At 38.4% G+C, this 19762-nt stretch overlaps 1 protein-coding gene across 1 annotated transcript in view; it reads left to right on the plus strand.

Annotated features, from left to right (window-relative positions):
- Positions 1-2310: 2310 nt before the first annotated feature.
- Positions 2311-19762, plus strand: part of FGF10 (fibroblast growth factor 10) — a gene marked incomplete at both ends in the record, with an annotated part of 81158 nt that continues 63706 nt past the window's right edge. The window contains one exon of the mRNA XM_082622006.1: positions 2311-2641. Coding sequence (XP_082478132.1) covers positions 2311-2641 — 331 coding nt within the window. The remainder of the gene's footprint in view (positions 2642-19762) is intronic.

The raw sequence follows: 19762 nt of genomic DNA on the forward strand, positions 1-19762 counted from the left end.
ACATTGCAGGGACTCTGATTTGTAGTATATACACAAGCTCGCCTGATGAGTTCCCTCCGAATTACAGTTGCAGAGGTCAAACTCCCAAGTTCACCTTGAAGTGATTCACCCTCCTAGGATAGCTGCCTAAAAATTAGGTTGAACCATATGAAACTGCCACTTTTGAAGGTCAAAACCATAACATATTGGCAATTTCACATGCTTCAACATAACACAAAGGTCCAACTGCCTTACAGAACATAAATACTTTATATCAATACATCTTCAGTCACTTCTTCCAGTCAGGCTGTCCCTAGTTTAGAGTAATTCTTAAAGACACTCTCTAGGAATTCTTACTCAGGTTGGGACGGATTATCACAGTATCTCCTTCTTTGTGCCTCTTAATCCTTGGCAAAGGCTGCCTAGCCAGGGACTTGATTCTGTCTGTACCTGAGACATGAGCAAGTTTATTAGCAACGAAGGAGTTTCAGGGTGGTGAATGTGAAAAAACAGAGGGAGACTGGTGGTACAGTTATACTGTAAAACAGAGCCCTTTATGTTTAAAATTTGAAGACAGAAGAAAGAAAATACCTCTTGATGGCAAAGTGCAAAGGAAATTGCCTAGGAAACAGCAGAATATTCGGCAAAATCGTATGGTTAAATCTTCGCAATCTCAATAAAGTGAGCTCGCTTTGAAGTGCACGCGTTATTCTGTAAACGACCCTTGTTAGCTATCAGAAATAGGTCATTTCGGTCCCTGATTTCATTTGCGCCGAGAGAGGCGACTTTTAAGGGTGGTGATAAATCTCCCTGAGCTTAAAAGTCAGAGAGGGCCAAAGTGTGAACTTTTTACTTCAGCAAAGGAAGCGAGAAATCAGTGATTCATTAAAGCAGAGACCTCCTTGGAAGCTGGCAGAAGAGGAGGAAAGGAAGCTAATTATGTCTTCCTTTACTTTGCTCGCTCCCACCAGTTTATAATCTACTGCCTTGGAGGGTTGATCCTCAGCATCTTCTGTTTTCTCCCTCAGCCCTCCCCTGCTTCTGCGAGCGAGGGGGGAAAAAAAGTCAGCCAAACCCCAGGCTCCAGGTGGCTCTCAAGTACTTCGCTGCCAAAAGGAAAAAATAAATAAAAAAATAAAAAATCCTATACTGGAAAACAAGTGAGAAACGGGCTCCCCAGAGGGGATTGGTTCAGACTGGAAGACAGCAAAATTCGGAAAGCGGGAGGATACGGCTCGCTCCGGTGACCAGCGCTGCGAGCACAGGGACGCTTTCGCAGCAATTAGCCCAAGCTGGAGGCGCTGGCGGAGGCTGCAGGCTGCGGCGGCCCGGGTGGCGAGGAAGGGACCCGCAGCCCCCGAGCTCCAGGCAGAGGCATCGCGCTCCCTTCTCCTCGCTCCCCTGCTCTCCCCCCTCCCTGCCCCCTCCCCCCTCCCTCTCCTCGGCGTTCCCAGCAGCCGAGGGTTTCAGATGTCCCACCGCCGTTTGACCCCCTTTCCCCCCGCCCGCCCCCCGCTTCTCCACCCCTGCAAATGAGGTTTGGCCAGCAGAGGCAGAGCCCACCTCTGGCTTAGAATCACTGACATTTAGACTCCAGGCTTCAACCTGTTTACAAGCGGGCTTTCCAAAGGAAGGGGGGGGGGCGGGGGGGAGGGAAATAGGGCCAAACAAAACACCAGCCGCCATCCCCTCCAAACAAGAAGTGACTTTCTGGAGGCTTCAAATCAACAGGCACCACCAAAAAGAGAAAGCAAGCGGGGGAAGAGAACAGCGGCGACCGGGCAGCTGACTCCAGTTCTGACAACTCAGAGGGACTCACTTTTAGAACTGGCCGGCAAGCTGGGGCTGTGCGGAGAGGGACCAGAAGGTGCCAACCGCAGAAGGGCGCAGATACCTCCCCCAGCCTCCCACCCCAGCCCCTTTGGTTTTGTTCACCGTGCTGTCATCTGTTTTTCAGACCTTTTTCTGCATCTAACATGGTGAAGAAAGGAGTGAAGAAGAGAACAAAGTAAGTCCCGGGGGAGCGAGGATCGAGGGTTACCCACACCACGACGGCCACCACCAGCTCCTGCTACTGCGGCCACCCACGTCCACATTCGCCGGGAGACTGAGGGGCGCGCGGCAGCGGATCCGAGAAAGGGGCGAGAAGAGGCAGCCGGCCCTTCCGAGGAGTTATGGATGTTGGTGCTTTCACTTCTGGCCAGATCCGAGCCCAGAGGGAGCTAACCAGCGGCCGCCACCTCCAGCTGTCTCCTTGCCTCGCACCAGGTCTTACCGTTCCAGTATGTTCCTTCTGATGAGACAATTTCCAGTGCCGAGAGTTTCAGTACAATGTGGAAATGGATACTGACACATTGTGCCTCAGCCTTTCCCCACCTGCCCGGCTGCTGCTGCTGCTTCTTGTTGCTGTTCTTAGTGTCTTCCGTCCCTGTCACCTGCCAAGCCCTTGGTCAGGGCATGGTGTCACCAGAGGCCACCAACTCCTCTTCTTCCTCGTCCTCCTCGTCCTTCTCCTCTCCTTCCAGTGCGGGGAGGCATGTTCGGAGCTACAATCACCTCCAAGGAGATGTCCGCTGGAGAAAGCTCTTCTCTTTCACCAAGTACTTTCTCAAGATTGAGAACGGGAAGGTCAGCGGTACCAAGAAGGAGAACTGCCCGTACAGTAAGTAACAAATGCGCCCTCCCCTCCTTCCAATTATCCACCCCACCCCACGGGGGGGGAATCTGTTCCAGATGTGGCCAGCTAAATATTTACGTCCCCAACTCCTGTAAAATGATTAAGTGGAATACTTTCACACTATATCACCCCCCTCCCCGGGTGTATACATTGCGCCGCCTAACCCCCTCCCCGCAGCGCGATCCCCCCCCCCCCAGGCTTTTTGCCACCCTGCCCGCCCCGTCTCTCTGGCTTGTCACTCGCGGGACCACGCAGGGCGCCCAAGAGTTGTTGCAGTGCATAGGTGCCCCTCTCTGTCTCCATCGCCCTTCCCCACCTCATCCCAAGGTCTCCTTTCCCTCCCTTCTGGAAATGGCTCAAGTAAACACATTTTGTTCTTTTGGCTGGCAATCTTATTAAGAGTTTCAGGACAGTTTCCTCAAGCTGAAAATAATTATCCGCTGTCAATTATAGGGACTTTATGGGAACTTTATTTAAGAAAGAAAAGTCAATTTCACTCTCCCCCACCCCCATCCCTTTACCCTACCACCCCTCTAGATAGGAGCAAAAGCATTTTTCTGGTTTTGATTTTTTTTTTTTGGTCCCTCATGTTGGTTTGAGTGATTGCAGTCCATGAAGTTAGCTTTTCAGGCACCACCGCTGCTATTTGTCTTCTGCCTGCCTTCTCTCTTGGTAACATGATGCTCAAGTCTGCATTGTCAATAGCATATGCGCTGCTTTGTGGTGTCCTGTTGTACTCGTTTCTTCTCAAACCTCTCATATTGCAGAGCCATAGTACTACAGCACTGTAAACATCTGGGACTGGAGTCACACAGACCTCACACAAATTTCATTGTCATTCTTTTATTTTCAAAGTAAAAGTCATAAGTCTGTTTCCATGGTGTTGGTTTATCCCATAGGATGAGGTTTTCACCTCAGTACAAATTATGCCCCATCCTTGGATTTCTTGCCTTTTTCCTTTCTCCCTCCCTCTTTCCTTCTTTAGCTCTTTCTCTTCTTTCTTTCTTGTAGGGATGTGGGTTGGGTAGGGGGAGGGAGAACTAGAAGAGGAGGAGTGAACATTGTGTCTCTTCCTGAATCAGTCCAGCAAAGCCAGATTACTCTGTTGGCTTCCTTTCCTGCTTACTTTCAAGTGGTGAGACTTATTCATCCCCTATTGATTGCAATTTGAAAGGATCCCTGAGGCTATGTAATGGCACACTGAAGACACTAGACAATAACATTTAAACATCTTTAATGACCATTTAGTATTATCTCAATGGTAGTTCCAAGTCACCTTTTCAAAGGATTTTTTTTTTTTGTCAGTTGTTTGGAAATTCCAAGCATATATTTGCTAGCTAACTTAAATACGTGAGTCATATACTTCATGATTCCTTAGCCCAGAAAGTATCTGGTATTAATGGGAAAGACAGTTAACCAGAACTTAGCATTCTCTTTTAAAAATAAAGATTTACAAGAAATAAGACATTTTTCTTATTTGGGGACGCACATACCTTCAACATTAACTTCTGTTCCTCCTCAGCTGCTAGTTCCATTTACTAAAATTAACAATATGTTTACAAGTAATAAAAAAGATTTGTGTGTTTTAAAGTATTCCATTTGATGTTTACTACCAGAGATGTACCTATAGTCCATTACCTATATTTTTTCCATTCTTATTCATAAGAAGTGGCTGAAATAATGTCATTTTTTTTTGCTCCAAAGTAATTTGTTACCTGAATTTATTAGATATGATGTATAGATGTTATGGTTATTAATTTAAAATTTTAATACTTTTATTCACTTCTAAAACAAAATAGTTGTGATATCATCCAGGTAGGATGATGGGGAAGAAGTGGCCCAAACACTTACTGAAGAGTGAGCTGGAGTTAAAAAAAAAAATTCACAGGGACTGAAATTCTTTGTATTTTTAGTTCATGGAAATAACTCAAAGAAATATAATAAAATTTCAGAGTGTTAACCTTGAGCAAATTTTTTTTTACACTAACTTGACTTTGCTATTGCTGTATTTTAAGTGTCTTTATCATGTGATGTAAGGAGCAATCTATAGTAGTTTATGCAACTTAAATTACTATTTTCTAAACTAATGATCACTGTGTGATTAACAATTTAGTAAATGGTTTCCAGTGTACACATTAAAATATCTTTTTACAGTAAGAATTATCTGCAAAGAGAAAAGTATATGATTTTTATCATGTAAAAACAAGTGTGGAAAATTTTCATCCTAACTGTCTAAAATATACGAATACATCTTCCATGTGATAAATGATAACTAATAGTCCCTGTTAAAATTATAATATCTTATATAGTAATGCAATCCTAATCAATGGTTGAAAATGAAAGGGGGTGGAGCTTGCTATGTTAAATAATGTCAAACCATAAATAATTTAGGTTTTCCAAAAACATCTGTATCAAGACATAGCAAGTGAATAGTAGAGGTTGAAACAGCTTTCATTTCACATGTGGCTGGGTAATAAGAATGCTGCTACAATTTCCAGCTGGACTGATTCAGCTGAACTACATGGTATCATTAAGATATTGTCTAAATGTTGCATAATTACATGAGAACAAACTTTTGCTATGCCTACAGGGTAACCAGCCAGCCAGCGCACCAAATGGTAGCCTGTTAAATATTAGGGTATCTAACCTCTGAAGAGTGTCAGTTCCTTGTCCAAAAACCACATTTCAGTAACATTTTCCTAAACAACTTATTAATTATTCTCAATACACAAAGCTGTTCTTTTAAGGTTTGCTTATTTGAAGCTTAATTTTCTTTGTTACTTTTGACCCTAGTATTACTGCTGTTAAAATACAGTAACAGCTTATCTAAGAGGTTACATGTTTGTGATGGTCCTGGGTAATTAAACAACTGTTTTACTGGCTTTTTGCCAGCAAAATGTTAACAAAAGAGAAGTAAGGAAATCAACCATGAGCACTGAAAAATCATTTTTAACTTCTACCTCCAAAGTTGGTTCCCAGAAATTGGATGGTTCTAAAAATATTACATGTGCTAGAGAAACTCTGCTTCATTTTGAGTGATTATTATAAATTTTTAGGGGTGGGGTATTTTTTGTTTCCTCCTTTGCCATTATATGAGAGTAGAATAAAGGGAGCAGTGATGAATTATGTTTCTCCTGCTAGAAGTCTGAGAAAGCTTGAATAATTTAGAATAGCTGTGGCGTATCTGTCACTAGATATGCTCGGGCTCATTTAGGTTTGTTATATCATTCTTTACATCTAGAGCTTTGCCCTTGAAACATTACCACTCGGCTCCAGTTCTGGCCTACTAGAAAGGCTGGATACAGCTGTTAGGTACCCGTGCAACTGGAACCGGTGGACTTATTTCTGGATGTGAGTAAAACAGCTGTGGGCTACTCCCCTGATTGTCACTTATAGAAAAGGGGAGTCTAGTGAAAAGAAAATGTATCCCTAAACTTGAGAGAGCCAAGGATAGATACTCTCAAAATGGAAAGCCACAGTGCTTATGAGTCTTTTCAGGAAAGGAGTATGTGAGACATTAGAGAAATCAGTGTGCACTGAGTATGCAGTATGTGCCCTATTTCTTTAAATATATACCTCATTTAACACTCATAATAGTTCTGTGATTTAGATAGGACTATCCACATTTTTCAAATATGAAAACTAACCCTGAAAAAAAAGTAAATTACCCAAGGTCATTCAACTAGAAATTGACAGAGCCAGGTTCAAGCCCAAGTCGATTTGGTTTTACCATTACTTATTTCTTCTACCTCGCTACTACTGACAACATTGATGTCAATATATCAGAATTAGACACCACAAAACTCTAAAAACCAAATTATCCAGATCCTTAATTGCTTTTTGCTATGCACACCAACTATTCATCAGAAGGAAATTGGAAGAGTAGTAAAATGACAGTGGCACAGAGTGAATATGTTAAAGTTACCATTGCAGGTGTCTGCATGTTATCAGACAATGTTAGTGCATTCTCTAGGTGAAATCTCTCTTTTGATATTATATTTGAGAATATAACTGCTCATGGACACACAACGTACACATACATCCATCTCACAGAAGGCATTAGGAATACATGACTAAGAAAAATCCATGAATATCATTGTATATAGTAATTGTTTACAGCTGAGGGCCAAATGTTTAATTGTTCCCACATGTAATAAAACAATTTGATTGTAAGTACAAGTGTGAAATTGGGCTGTTGAAGAAACTCCTGATGTATGACTCTAAAAAGAGCAAAACTTAGAGACCTAAAGCTGTAGAATGACTCCGCAAATCAAAAAGGTATTTCACCACATAGAAATGACTGATTATTGTCTTGTAAATAAGGTTTACATTATTACTTTTTAATCAGGACTAGAGCTTATTTTAGGAAGTTAAATAAGAAAATAATTTTTGAGGAAAATAAGGACTTGAATATTATCTCCTAATAAATATACAACAGTTTTCTGGGAAGAAAACCTACATACAACTTATGGCTTCCACTGGTGTCTTATTTAAGTTGTGGTTGTTTCTAGAATTTGGTTGCATAATTTATAACTGGCAGCATTTAATCATGAGGATCGAGGATTTATGAAGGTGGAAGGCACTATTTAATGTTTACATGACACTGTCCTGTTACCTTTACTACATTCCTACCATATGGACCCTCCACTTTGATGGATTTATCATAAATCCATTAAAAATGCACAATTACATAGAGTTTCCTCTTTATAAACCTGATTTATAACCATCTACTACAAGAAACTCAAGAAAACAGTTGGAAGAAATCACATGCCAATACTGAAGTATGAGAATTCAGAGACACCAATCTCTAGGTCTTGAGTATTTTAGTAACCTATTACCGAAAGGCATGTACCATTCTTTAAAAACAGGTGTTTTCAAAATGATGTTTAAGCACAGAACTTAAAAGAAGAATTGTGCCTTATACAATGAAGGAAACGCCATTGCATGCATTTTTCCTCTACAGTTTTACTACCCAGTTTAGAGCGAAAAGCCTTACTCCAGTTCATTTCTTCATTTTTTAATGAACTTATGGTAGAACCTGAATGAGCACTTTAAATTCCTACACAATTACCTTAATGTTCAGAGGCAAACCCCATTTATTATCCAAACGGCTGACTTTCCACAAGTCAAAATGTTGGAAAAAAGTTGACGGCTCATTTGAAATGGAGCTAATGTTCCTCACATTTATGAGCTGCCTATGAATATCTCCATCTTTCCTAAGCCTTAAATGTCTGTACACTTATCCAAAATTGCAGAACAAATGATATTTCTTTATTATGCTTCAGAAGGAAGAATAATACATGCGTATTAGTTCAAAGTGATTTTAATCTATCTTAACATTAATTCTGTGAACTTTGCAATGAAGAGTAATTCAGATGACGTTTTTAGTATTACTGTTCCAACATTTGTCAGCATTAATAGTTGATGTTTGCTTAGTGTAAGTAAAACATTAGCATTTCCCTCCTAGAAATTAAAGTTCTCCTTTAATTTTCCAGTAAAATTGGGCATAAGATTTATGTTAATTTTAATACAGTTTTATTACAATCTAGCAGAGTAATGAAACTCATTTTGTCTCAAGCTTTTTATGCAGAAGTATCTTAATTTTTCAGGTATTGATATATTGCAATGTTTTAAGATCATTTATCTTTGCCATTTGACAAATGGTGTTTATTACTTGGTTTTGCAGATTAAAACTATTTACTTTTCATAATTGGGACTTGTTTTTTCAGTGCCTATTACCTCTACCTGTGCTGGTCAGTCGGTATAACAAGTGATAACCTAGAAACATGCCTTTAAAATTAGTGTAAGAAAATATACCTGCATCTTGAGAAGCCACCAGTGACACTCTGGTACTGAATTAATGAATACAATGTGTCAATGTTTTACAGAATTAGTTTAAAACCAAGTATTTATTTAGTACAGATTTTGCACAAATAGAAAATTTCAAGATATCTAAAACGGAGGTGGGTCACCCACAAAATAATGGCCTTAAAGATTTCCTTGCTTTTAAATCAGGTCAGTTGTATTCTTTCTTTGAACGCTATGTCCTAATTGGAACAATAAATCAAAGATGGCACTTAGAGTAGATTCCCATGTAAGGTGGACAACTGGACAGTGACTTTTTACTGCTGCTAACACGTGCATCCAATTACCATTTGATAGATTCATGGTGCTGGCAGTAAAGTATTGCCTCATTTTATACTTCACCTAATAATTCTTCAGCCTAAACCTGTCTACCTTTACCTATATCTAATCTGTCAGTATGTGTGTTATCGTTAATGAGGAAGTTTCAAATGTTTGGCATGCTTCCTACAATGAGCAGTGTCATTAAGATATTAATGAATCATTTAATTAACCATAATAGATGAGGTAAAATATTAAGTCAATATATCCCCAACTTCACATAACTGTCAACTAAATATAACCTAATAATTTCACTACAATGATAACTTAATTATGAATAGTGGGGGTTAACTGGAACTTAATTCTAAAGAGCAAAATTAAGAACTTTAAAAATATTATTAACTTTAATAATTCTAATTAATTAATCCTAACTGCAAAATTAAGAATTCTTTTAAACAGGCGTTTTTCCATAATAATTATTATTTCCTATCATCATTATTATTTTCTTTCAAGGATCTTAGGTTAACATGTTTTACTGATAAACACATGTGTTAGTTCATCCTTAACCTTTTTTGAGGCACTGCCCCTGTTTGAGGATAACTTGACATATTCATAGAATCTACAATTCAAGATCCATCAACAGCTTTCTAATAGTTCTATCTTGAGGCAGTTATACATCTGAAGTATCAGCCATCTGAGGCTTTGTGAATCCCTGATATTTTATCACCCCTTCACCACTTCATTATTTTCTCCTCTTTTCTTTTCTTTTCTTTTTTTTTTCTTTTCCCTCATGTCTAAACCCCTTATGTACCACTGAAGCAAGGGAAAGTCATCCATTATCATTCCTTAGCATCCCATGTTACATTTAGAACCAGTAGCCTAGCTGTTTTTGGATGTATCACTTGGGCACATAAGCAACCAAAACATGTAGTTTATATTCTATGCAAAAAAGTCTTCAGCAATGCAAATTCAACATACTTCATCAGGTGGCTCTTCTCATTTTTAATCTCCAGTGAAGTCCCATTATCCCAGCACTCAGGCCAATTTCTTAAAGCTTTGCCTTCAGCAAAGTGGGCAAAGCACGAATAAGCATCTTCTGAGGATGGATGCTGATTGTCTAGTTACTAAATCATCAATCTGCATTTTTCCTTCAGGTTAAATATTCTGTTCCCAGTAACTCTCCCTACACATTCATTTCACCTTTCTTCTAAAAGTTGTTTCAGTATATGCAACACTTAACTAATTACTTTGTCAATTTTCTGACCTTTTTGCATTTGTCTGGACTCCTATAAGAGAAAGAAAGTGAAGATGACTTAGGAAATCAAATAATTATTTTGCTTCTTTTTGAAGTCATCATTTACTTTAAAAAGATGAACACTAATTTGGAGGTCTTTAATATTTCCAACTTCCAGGACCTCACTTAGATTATAAAGCTTCTCTGTACACTCCTGCCAACTGTAGCTCTTTAAAATGAAACGAATGTTCTCATTTTAATACTGGTTATCAAAGGGGAAAAACGTAAAACGTACATGCATGTGTATTTCAGGCTGACCAAATATAGAAATGCACATAGCTTTATTAGAAAACATTGAGACACTGACAGGAGTTAAAATTTAAATTCATAGCATATGTGTATCCACATACTTTTCTCAAGAAAGAACCTTTTGGCACTGATTGCTGAATTAGATTTATTTTTATTATATGCAGAATCTGACTATTTATGTATGTTAGATTGGTTTGTTACTGTAATAATAATTAAAAGCCAAGCTTCTTTTTACAGTTTGTTTCAAATTATATAGATAGATCGATACAGATAAAGACAGATGGATTTCCATCTATCTATAGGGATAGCTTTGAATTATTGATAGAATTATTAAAAGAAAAATTAATATTCTGCAACATGAGGAAACATGACACTAATTTTTTTACTATTTATGATCTGAAGTGAGATATATTTACAATGTTATTAATAACAGTAATTAGCAATGTAGTAAGCCAGATTTCTAGGGCATTTTTTGGAATGTCTCTGTAGAAGGATATGATTCCACAAAGATGAAGAGAAAAAGTGCTAGGGATATTAATCAGATTATGGTATAAAAAGTTGGCGAATGAAACTACATAAATGTTTTAAAGCTGAAGCAAGAGAGATGGTAAAGAACATATAATTAGAATGTTAGAAGCCAGAGGAAAAGCAGAAGAGGCCATAGAGCATTTAGACATAGACTGTGAAAGGAGGAGGAGATGTTTTGCTGGAGTGATGAAGACAAGGGTTTTGAACTCTCAGGAAGGATATCAAGCTAATGAGTAGCGCTGCAAAAGGGCTGACATGACAAGAAAGGTGTGAGGGAAATATAACCCAATCCCTGGCATTCAACTGGATGTTAAATTAACTGAAATGAGAACCTGTGATCTAAAAGGAATCCCACAGAAGTAATCGCAGCCACGGTATCAGAGTAAGGAAGGCTAAATCTGAGTTCCTGCTAAAAAGGCAGAAGGGTAGAGGGGTTAAAAGTGTGGGCTTTGATTAAAAGTGATTACAATTATGGGCCTGGATCAAAAGTAAGCTTTGTAGACACAGAAGTGGGTGCATTTGAGGCTTCAATCTGCCAGACAATAGTGTATCACTTGGGCAAGTTGTCATCAGTAAAACAAGGATATTAACAATACCTATCTCTTTTCTACATGGTAGAGATTAAATGAGATCATTTATTCGTTCAACAGAAATATATTAAGTGCCTGCTTTGTGTCAGATACTGTCTGACACTTAAATACATGCTGAACAAAGATGCTGGTTTTCCTCTCTCAGAGCTTCACTCCACAGACAATATCAAAAAAAAAAAAAACCAAATAAAGAGATATGTGATGAAAAATTGGGGTAACTGTATGGAAAGCAAGCAGGGTACTCTAACAGAAAACAATTGGGAACTATTCTAGGCTAGAGAAGCCTTCTGAAGATGGGAGGTAGGAGGAAGGGAACAGCATGGGGAGAGTTTGTTGCCTCCTCCAAGAAGCACAGAAAAGGCACACTGAGCCTGGGGTTTGGTGAGAAGTTTGGAGAAGTTGAAGTTAGTGTTTGTAGTAGTTTAATGGTGCCCTCATCAAATGCGTATTATATAAAGGAAAAGTAAATGTGATGCTTCTCTTATTTCAAGGGAAAGTATCGGGAAAGCAACCAGCAGATTACTTGATGAAGTGGAAACTAAAACTATTAGAAAAAAGAAGAAGGAATGAGGAATGCACTTGGCATTTTTTAAAAACAGAAATATTAGAACATCTGAAATAATTTAAGATTTGGAATTGTAGTATCCATAAAGTTCTGAAGTTTGGGGGAAGCATAGAAGTCTGGTTCATTAAGAGACTAGTAGCAGACATTTGAAAAGTGAAGATGAGTAGAAAGTGAAGAACTAAAAATAAAGAATAGAAGGTAACAAATGTGTTCAAGGACACAACAATAAAAAAGAACAAAAGAAAGAAAAACAACAACAACAACAAAATAAGGACAAAACAGGTAACCATGAAGATTAGAAGAAGACAGATTACTGCATTAAAGGAAAAACTAAAAGTGACTCAATTTTTAAATATTTCAAAATAAATCTTATATTTCAAGTTATGATATGGTTTTGAACCAGGATTATCACAGATGCTCAGCTTTCAGGATATTCTTAGTTAAACTTCTTGTTTCTCATCCCATGACTGTGAACTTTTTGGCCCATACCCTCAAAGGGTTTGCAATCTAGAGGTAGAAACAGATCTTCCCAGGCAGCTGGAAGGTAATATAAGGCAGTTTATACTAAATTCCAAGGAAGCAGGATGGAATTTAAGTAAACAGCAACCTGTAACTGAGGGAGGGATGAATGAGAGGGGAGTATCACACTGAGGATAAGGGACTCCAGATAGAATTAGATAAGAAGAAAGGAGTAAGAATATTCTAAAAGAAGGCACAGAACCTTACATGAAGTTTTCAGGAAACAACAGGCAGGCCACTGGGGTGGAGCAGAATTTACAAATTGGTGGGTATCTTATGAAATACAAAGCAAAATACACTAGAATGTGCCATTATGTGAGAGGGAAGTATGTAAATATACCTAGATTTGAGGACTTAAGTTCTCTGCTAAAATACTACACTTATATAGTCTGCATTTAAAATCGGCCTTCTCTATTTTATATTTGTTTTACTTTTTGAAGTAAAGAAAAAAAGAGAAGGCAGAGAGATATTTGAAAAGGGTATAAATTATAGTATAATTGACATAACCTAAAAATATTAAAACTGTAGCTTGATCTGACAAAAAAACCCCAGAACTACTTTCATACTAGGGGCATGAAAAAGTAGTTCCTGTGATCTATACCAAATGGCATCATCTTTAGCATTCCTGATTTGCTAAATGATCACTACTTAAAATTTTAAAATACCTCCTCCTGCAGAAGTTCTTAACTTACACATATCACTGGGAAGGGGTTTTACAATTTCACAGCAGATTCCCAAAGGGAACTACTGAGGCATCAATATTACTTGCTCCACCTGTATATTTTTTCTTGTCATTGCCATTCTAAATTGTCTCAGATTTACTTGGTTTAGGTGATTAGGGGGAAAAAAATTGACTACAGCTCTTTTTCTTGCGAAAGAATATACTTAAGTCTTTTAACCCACTATTAAGACCATGAGCTTTGAAGACATACTTCTTGATGTAGAATCCGGGTTCTAAAACTGCATAGTTGTGTGGCCTTGGACAAAGGACTCCCAGGGACGTGATCTGTGCAACTGTTAAGTGAGCATAATAATATCACCTACCTCATCACTGTTAGAAGGATGAGTTTGTAAATTTACAAATGAGACTATAAATGTAAATTTCTCAATATAGGGCCTGTCACATTTTAAGAGCTCAAAAATGTTAGCTCTTATTACTATTTTATGCTGTGACTACTGTGTTGTTGTTGTTGTTGTTTCTACATCTTTATTGGAGTATAATTGCTTTACAATGGTGTGTTAGTTTCTGCTTTTTAATTATCCCATTTTCTGAAAAGACCCCTAAGTCATAAGATAATAAAAAATTAGGGCCTCCCTGGTGGCGCAGTGGTTGAGAGTCCGCCTGCCGATGCAGGGGATACGGGTTCGTGCCCCGGTCTGGGAGGATCCCATATGCCGCGGAGCGGCTGGGCCCGTGAGCCATGGCCGCTGGGCCTGCGCATCCGGAGCCTGTGCTCCGCAACGGGAGAGGCCACAACAGTGAGAGGCCCGCATACCGCAAAAAAAAAAAAAAAAAAAAATTAAACAGAAAAGTGATATCATATACCACCTTACTTTATTTTGTAGTTTATAAAGAATTCTAATGTTTTCATCAGTTGGATCACAGAAAAATTCTGTGAAATGGGTAAAAGAGTCACTGTTACTCCCATACTATCTTTAGATGAGAAGACTGAGTCTAAAAGTTATGGTGCCAGACTGAAGTTATATAGTTACCATAAGTGAGGCAGGATTCAACCCTAGGACAGCCTTGGCTAGGGTGACCTTCCATCCTGGTTTGCCTGGAGCGGTCTCAGATGTGCCTCTTGTTCTGGCATGTTATCAGTAGCAACCTATTCACTCTCAAAGTACCGCATTACAAAATCACCCTAGTCTTAGCCATTCTGATTTGTGTAAGGCACAAATCTACACAAGCCAGTTCTCTATGAAATACTTCAGTTTCTTCCCAGTACCCTCAAAATAATAACTTCATCTCTTTGCATGTCATGTAAAGCCCTCACCCCCACCTCCTTTCTTACTCTACTCCCCATCATAGACATACTGAGTTGATCTTAGCTCCCGAACATACCTTGTTCCTTCACATGCAGCCTTTGCACACACTGCTAGGTCTGGCTGGAGTGATGTTCCTGCCCCTTGTCCCCTTTCTTTCAGGTCCCAGTTAGATGTCATCTCTAGGAAACATTCCTGACCACTCTATTATCTCCACAGAACCCAACACTCAGTATCTAATATTTTAACACAATCTCACACTTGATTAATTTACCCACCTAGTTTCCTCATACACAGAAAGCTTGTTGAGGGTGAACACTGTATGCATCACACTGACCTTTGCCTGCCAGGCCTTAATATACTGTCTGAAATATAATGGGTCCTCTCTATATGTTTATTAGATAAATTTCTCCTTTTAACCACGTGTCCTTGAGCCAAGACACTTAAGACTTTCTTTGGTCTCGTCACCTGGTCTGGAAAGTGTGATTAACATATTACCCACCTGAAAACTGCGGTTGAAGTAAATTATCTTTTAAAATTCCATTGAGTTCTAAGTTCTACAATTCTGAGAACTTAGAAGATAAATCAGGCCTCATTACTTAAGTAAATGCTAAATACCTTCATTCATACAAACTTCCGAATGAAAGTTTGTGTAGTCCTTGAAATGTGTTGTTTCCCATATTTCTCCTATTTGCCTCAGGTTACTACTGACTGTTCAGTAGAGATACATGATGAATTTACTCTCTTTTAAAATTGATGCTGACTGTGGGATAGTTATTTATAGTTTCAGAGTTGTATTTGGGTTCTGGGGTAATTTGGTGACAATTAAGAAATGAGCAATTCTTGGTGACACATTTAGAGAAGAACATACTGCAAAAGAGTGGGAGTAAAGAGATATGGTTCATAGTCTTGGCTGTGTCAAAACATTTGCTGTGCAATCAGGCACATCATTTACTTTATCTTGGCCTCAGAAACTTAATCTATGAAATGAGTATATTAAACCAAATACAATTATTAAAATATTTTTGTTCAATCGTTTCCAAGGTTAAGGACTGGATTCTAGGAGCATACCTATTTTAGGAGATAATAACTATCGTATGCTGAAAAACAGTCACCCAAAGATATCAGGTCCTAATCCCCAGAGTATGTGAATGTTACATTTATATGATAAAATTTTTGCAGATGTAATAAAATTAAGGATCTTGAGATGAGGAAATTATCCTGCACTATCAAGGTCAGTCCTAAATGCTATCACTTGTTCTTATTATAAAAGAGAGACAGGGAGATTAGACACACAGGGTGATTAGATAGCAGAAGGCACTTTGAAGACAAAGAGATACATAAAGATGCAAAGCTCTGGCTGTGAAAACAAATGAAGGAGCCAAGAACCAAGGAATGTGGCTATAGAAGCTGAAAGAGGAGAAAACCAGATTTTCTCCCTAGAGCCCATGGAGGGAGCTTGGCCCTATTGATACCTTGAATTGGGCCTAGTGAAACTAATATTAGGTTTCCAGCCTCCAGAACTATGAAGGAATAAATTTCTATTGTTTTAAGACACCAAATTTTTGATAATTTGTTACAGCAGACACAGGAAACCAGCACAGATTTTGATACCTCAGAGGGGGGTGCTGCTGTAGCATATACCAAAAACTGTGGAAATGACTTTGGAACTAGGTAATGAGTGTGGGCTGGAAGTATTTTGAAGCACATGATAGAAAAAGCCTAGATTGCCTTAAATGTACTTTTGGGAGAAATATAGATATTAAAGGCCCTTTGGTGAGGCTCAGAAAGAAGTGAAGAGCACAGTAGAGAAAGCCTGTGTCATCTTAGAGAATACCTGTATCTTCATAGAGAGAATGTTGGTAGAAATAGAAATATTAAAAATGCTGAGAGATAGGGGAAACAGGGAGCATGTTATTAGAAACTGGAAGAAAGGAAATCCATGTTATACAGTGGCAGATACTTAGGTGAACTGTGTCTTATAGTTGTGTGGAAAGCAGTAAGTGGTGAACTTGGAAATTTAAATGAGGAAGTTTCTAAGGAAAGTGTTGAAGGCGCAGTCTGGTTTCTTCTTGCTGCTTACAGTAAAACGTGAGAGGAAAGAGATAAAGTGAAGAAAGAACTGTTAAGTAAAATGGAACCAACTCTTGACTGGGAACTTCTCAACTTATCCAGACTGCAAAAGATGCTAAATTAAAAGATTCACTATTTGGAAAGTATGCTCTAAAGAAAAGGCCAACGGTGTGACTGAACAGCTTATGCTAGTGCATGTGACTGATGGGTTCCCTCAGGCATCTCAACAGAAGCCAGAAATAGAAATTATCAAAGGTCTGGGGAGCACCATCTTGTCTGCTGACATGAATGCTTGTGATATACACAGGAGACCCACAAAGTTTTTGAGAACATTATATCAGCAGAAACACTGCCAGCTTGGACTGAAAGAAACTGAGATAGGACAAAATGAAGGAAAACTGTCAGACTTCCCAAATTCTACAAGCAGGAAACAGGCTGACAAAACCATTCAGCTGCAAACACATACTAGCTTTCAAGAAAAGGAAGTGTCATGGTGAGGGCAGAGCCTTGGGCAGAGAATGCAGAACCACAGATTCAGAAGCAGGACCCTCCAGCCACAAAGGACTAATCCTAAGTCTTGAAACCTAATGGAATTTGTCCTGCTGGCTTTTGAAATTAGTTGCAACTGGTGACCCTTTTCTTCCTTCATTTTTCCCCTTCCCTTTTTTGTAATGGGAATGTCTGTAACACTAGTACTATGCCTTCCCCCCTGTTGTATTTTGGGAATAGATACTTTATTTTCAAGTTTTACAGATCCAGAGATATAGAGGACTTTTGCCCCAATATGGATCATACCTAGAGTTTCACCCATACTTAATTTAGGTTAGGTGATGAGACTTGGGATTTTGGGGCTCATGATATTTAGATGAGATTTTGGACTGAAATTCATGCTATGATGTGTGGAAATTTGGGGGGATGTTGGTGTGGAGTGAACACACTTTATGTATGGAACGGATATAAATTTTGGTTGTCCAGAAGGTGGACTGTAGTATGCTGAATAATGACCATTCAAAGATATCAGGTCCTCTAGAGACTGTCATACTGAGTGAAGTAAGTCAGACAGAGAAAAAGAAATATCGTATGATATCACTTATATGCAGAATCTAAACAAAAAAATAACATACAAATGAACTTATTTATAAAACAGAAACACTCACAGACTTAGAGAACAAACTTATGGTTACCATGGGGAAGGGTGGGGGGGGAGGGATAGTTAGGGAGTTTGGGATTGACATGTACACACTGCTATATTTAAAATGGATAACCAACAAGGACCTACTGTATAGCACAGGGAATTCTGCTGAGTATTGTGTAACTACCTAATTGGGAAAAGAATCTGAAAAAGAATAGATACATGAAAATGTATAACTGAATCACTTTGTTGTACACCTGAAACTAACACTATACTCTAATATAAAATAAGAATTTAACAAACAAACAAACAAACAAAAACAAAGATATCAAGTCCTAATCACTGAAATGTGTGAATGTTATCTTATGTAGTAAAGTTTTGCAGATATGATTAGATTAAAATTTTTGAGATGAAGAGATTGAGATTATCCTGGATTATCCAAGTAAACCCTAAATACCATCACAAATGTCTTCATAAGATAGAAGCAAAGGGAGATTTGACATACAGAAGGTAGAGGGTGATTTGATGATGGAAGCAGAGAGAGATCTGAAGATACTATACGGTTGCCTATGAAGATAGAGGAAAGGCCATGAGCCAAGAAATATGCCTCAAGAAATGTGCCTTCCTTGAAGAGGCAAGGAAGAGTTTCTCTCTGAGAGAGCCTTCAGAGGGAATATGACTCCACCAACATCTTGATTTCAGCCCGATGAAACTGATAATGGATCTCTGGCTCCCAGAACTGTGAGAGAATGACTTTCTGTTGTTTTAAGCCACCAACTTTGTGTTAATTTGTTACAGCAGCCCTAGGAAAATAATACAGTAACCTATGACAGATTTATGTGGCCCAAGTTAATGGTGATTTGACAAAAACAGTATCTTATAATAGAAAGCACTAAGCTTTCTTAGTGCTTTCTTGATTTCTTAAATCAAATAAATTTAAGTCCTAACACTTTATCCACCACTTACTACTTGTGTGACTGAGATAGGTCTCAGAGCTTCTGATTCTTCATCTGATCAATGAAGATTAAAATAATTTATCTAAAAATATCTAGAAAAGTACTAGGCTCATAATGGTACCCCATATTTTACTTGAATCTAAATTGATGACAAGTTTAAATGACTAAATATCTGTAAAACACTGTTCTAAGAATATAGTTTATTTGCACCTAGTACTTTGACTGCTGGGCACTACAAGACCAAAGGAAGAGCTCTGATTGTTTGACATAGAACCTAGCTATAAAGGTGGTCTGTTTTTCCATTGGGTTGTAAATTCAATCTGTATTAAAGAATATTTGTTCTCTTCCTCTTCACTTGTCCAAGAGCCACTGTCCTGAAGATGCATGCTAAACCATGGGAACATTTCCAACTTACAGTTAAGGATGATGAAAGATCTATTTTATAAATGGATAATTAGTATAATTAAAATGTAAGCAAGTGGTACTTTCTGAAATATTTCATGTTTAAATATGTTGAAGTTACTATACTTGTGCTCTCATTGAAACTATACCCTGCATCATCCATCCTCTTTCACTATGGATAGAATTCATGGAACATCCCATGTTTAAGCCTCTCACATCTCAAAATGTTTCCATACTAATATAACTCTCCTAAAGTTTATTACCATGACTGTTTCTGTATCTTGAAATTTTAAGGAAAGGCCTGGAAAAGAAGGATTCTAAAACTGGCATTTCCTCGTCCAGAAAATTAATTTCTCTCACAGTAATAGAAGCTATGTAGTGGTAGACAATAGATAAATGTTTTATTGTCATGTCTTAGGGTAATGGGGCTTTTTCTAAGCTGATGCTAACAGTGGCATCTCCTAATTTAGAGTGTTATGGAGCATACTCCTTTTTATCCTTAACATTCATTGTTAACTGAATGCTGGGGTTATAGTAATTTTGAGAAGTAATGGTGGTGAAATGGGAAAGGTGAGTGCAATTAGAAATAAGGCTCTGGTACATGGAAACTGGGTATAAGATCAGATCCAGAACTTTCTCGAGCACAGTGAGCATGTAACGGGGAGGATCAATCCTACCAGCCCTGGTGG

Source organism: Mesoplodon mirus, assembly GCF_964341445.2.
Source record: "Mesoplodon mirus genome assembly, chromosome: 5".
Classification (NCBI taxonomy): Eukaryota; Metazoa; Chordata; class Mammalia; order Artiodactyla; family Ziphiidae; genus Mesoplodon; species Mesoplodon mirus.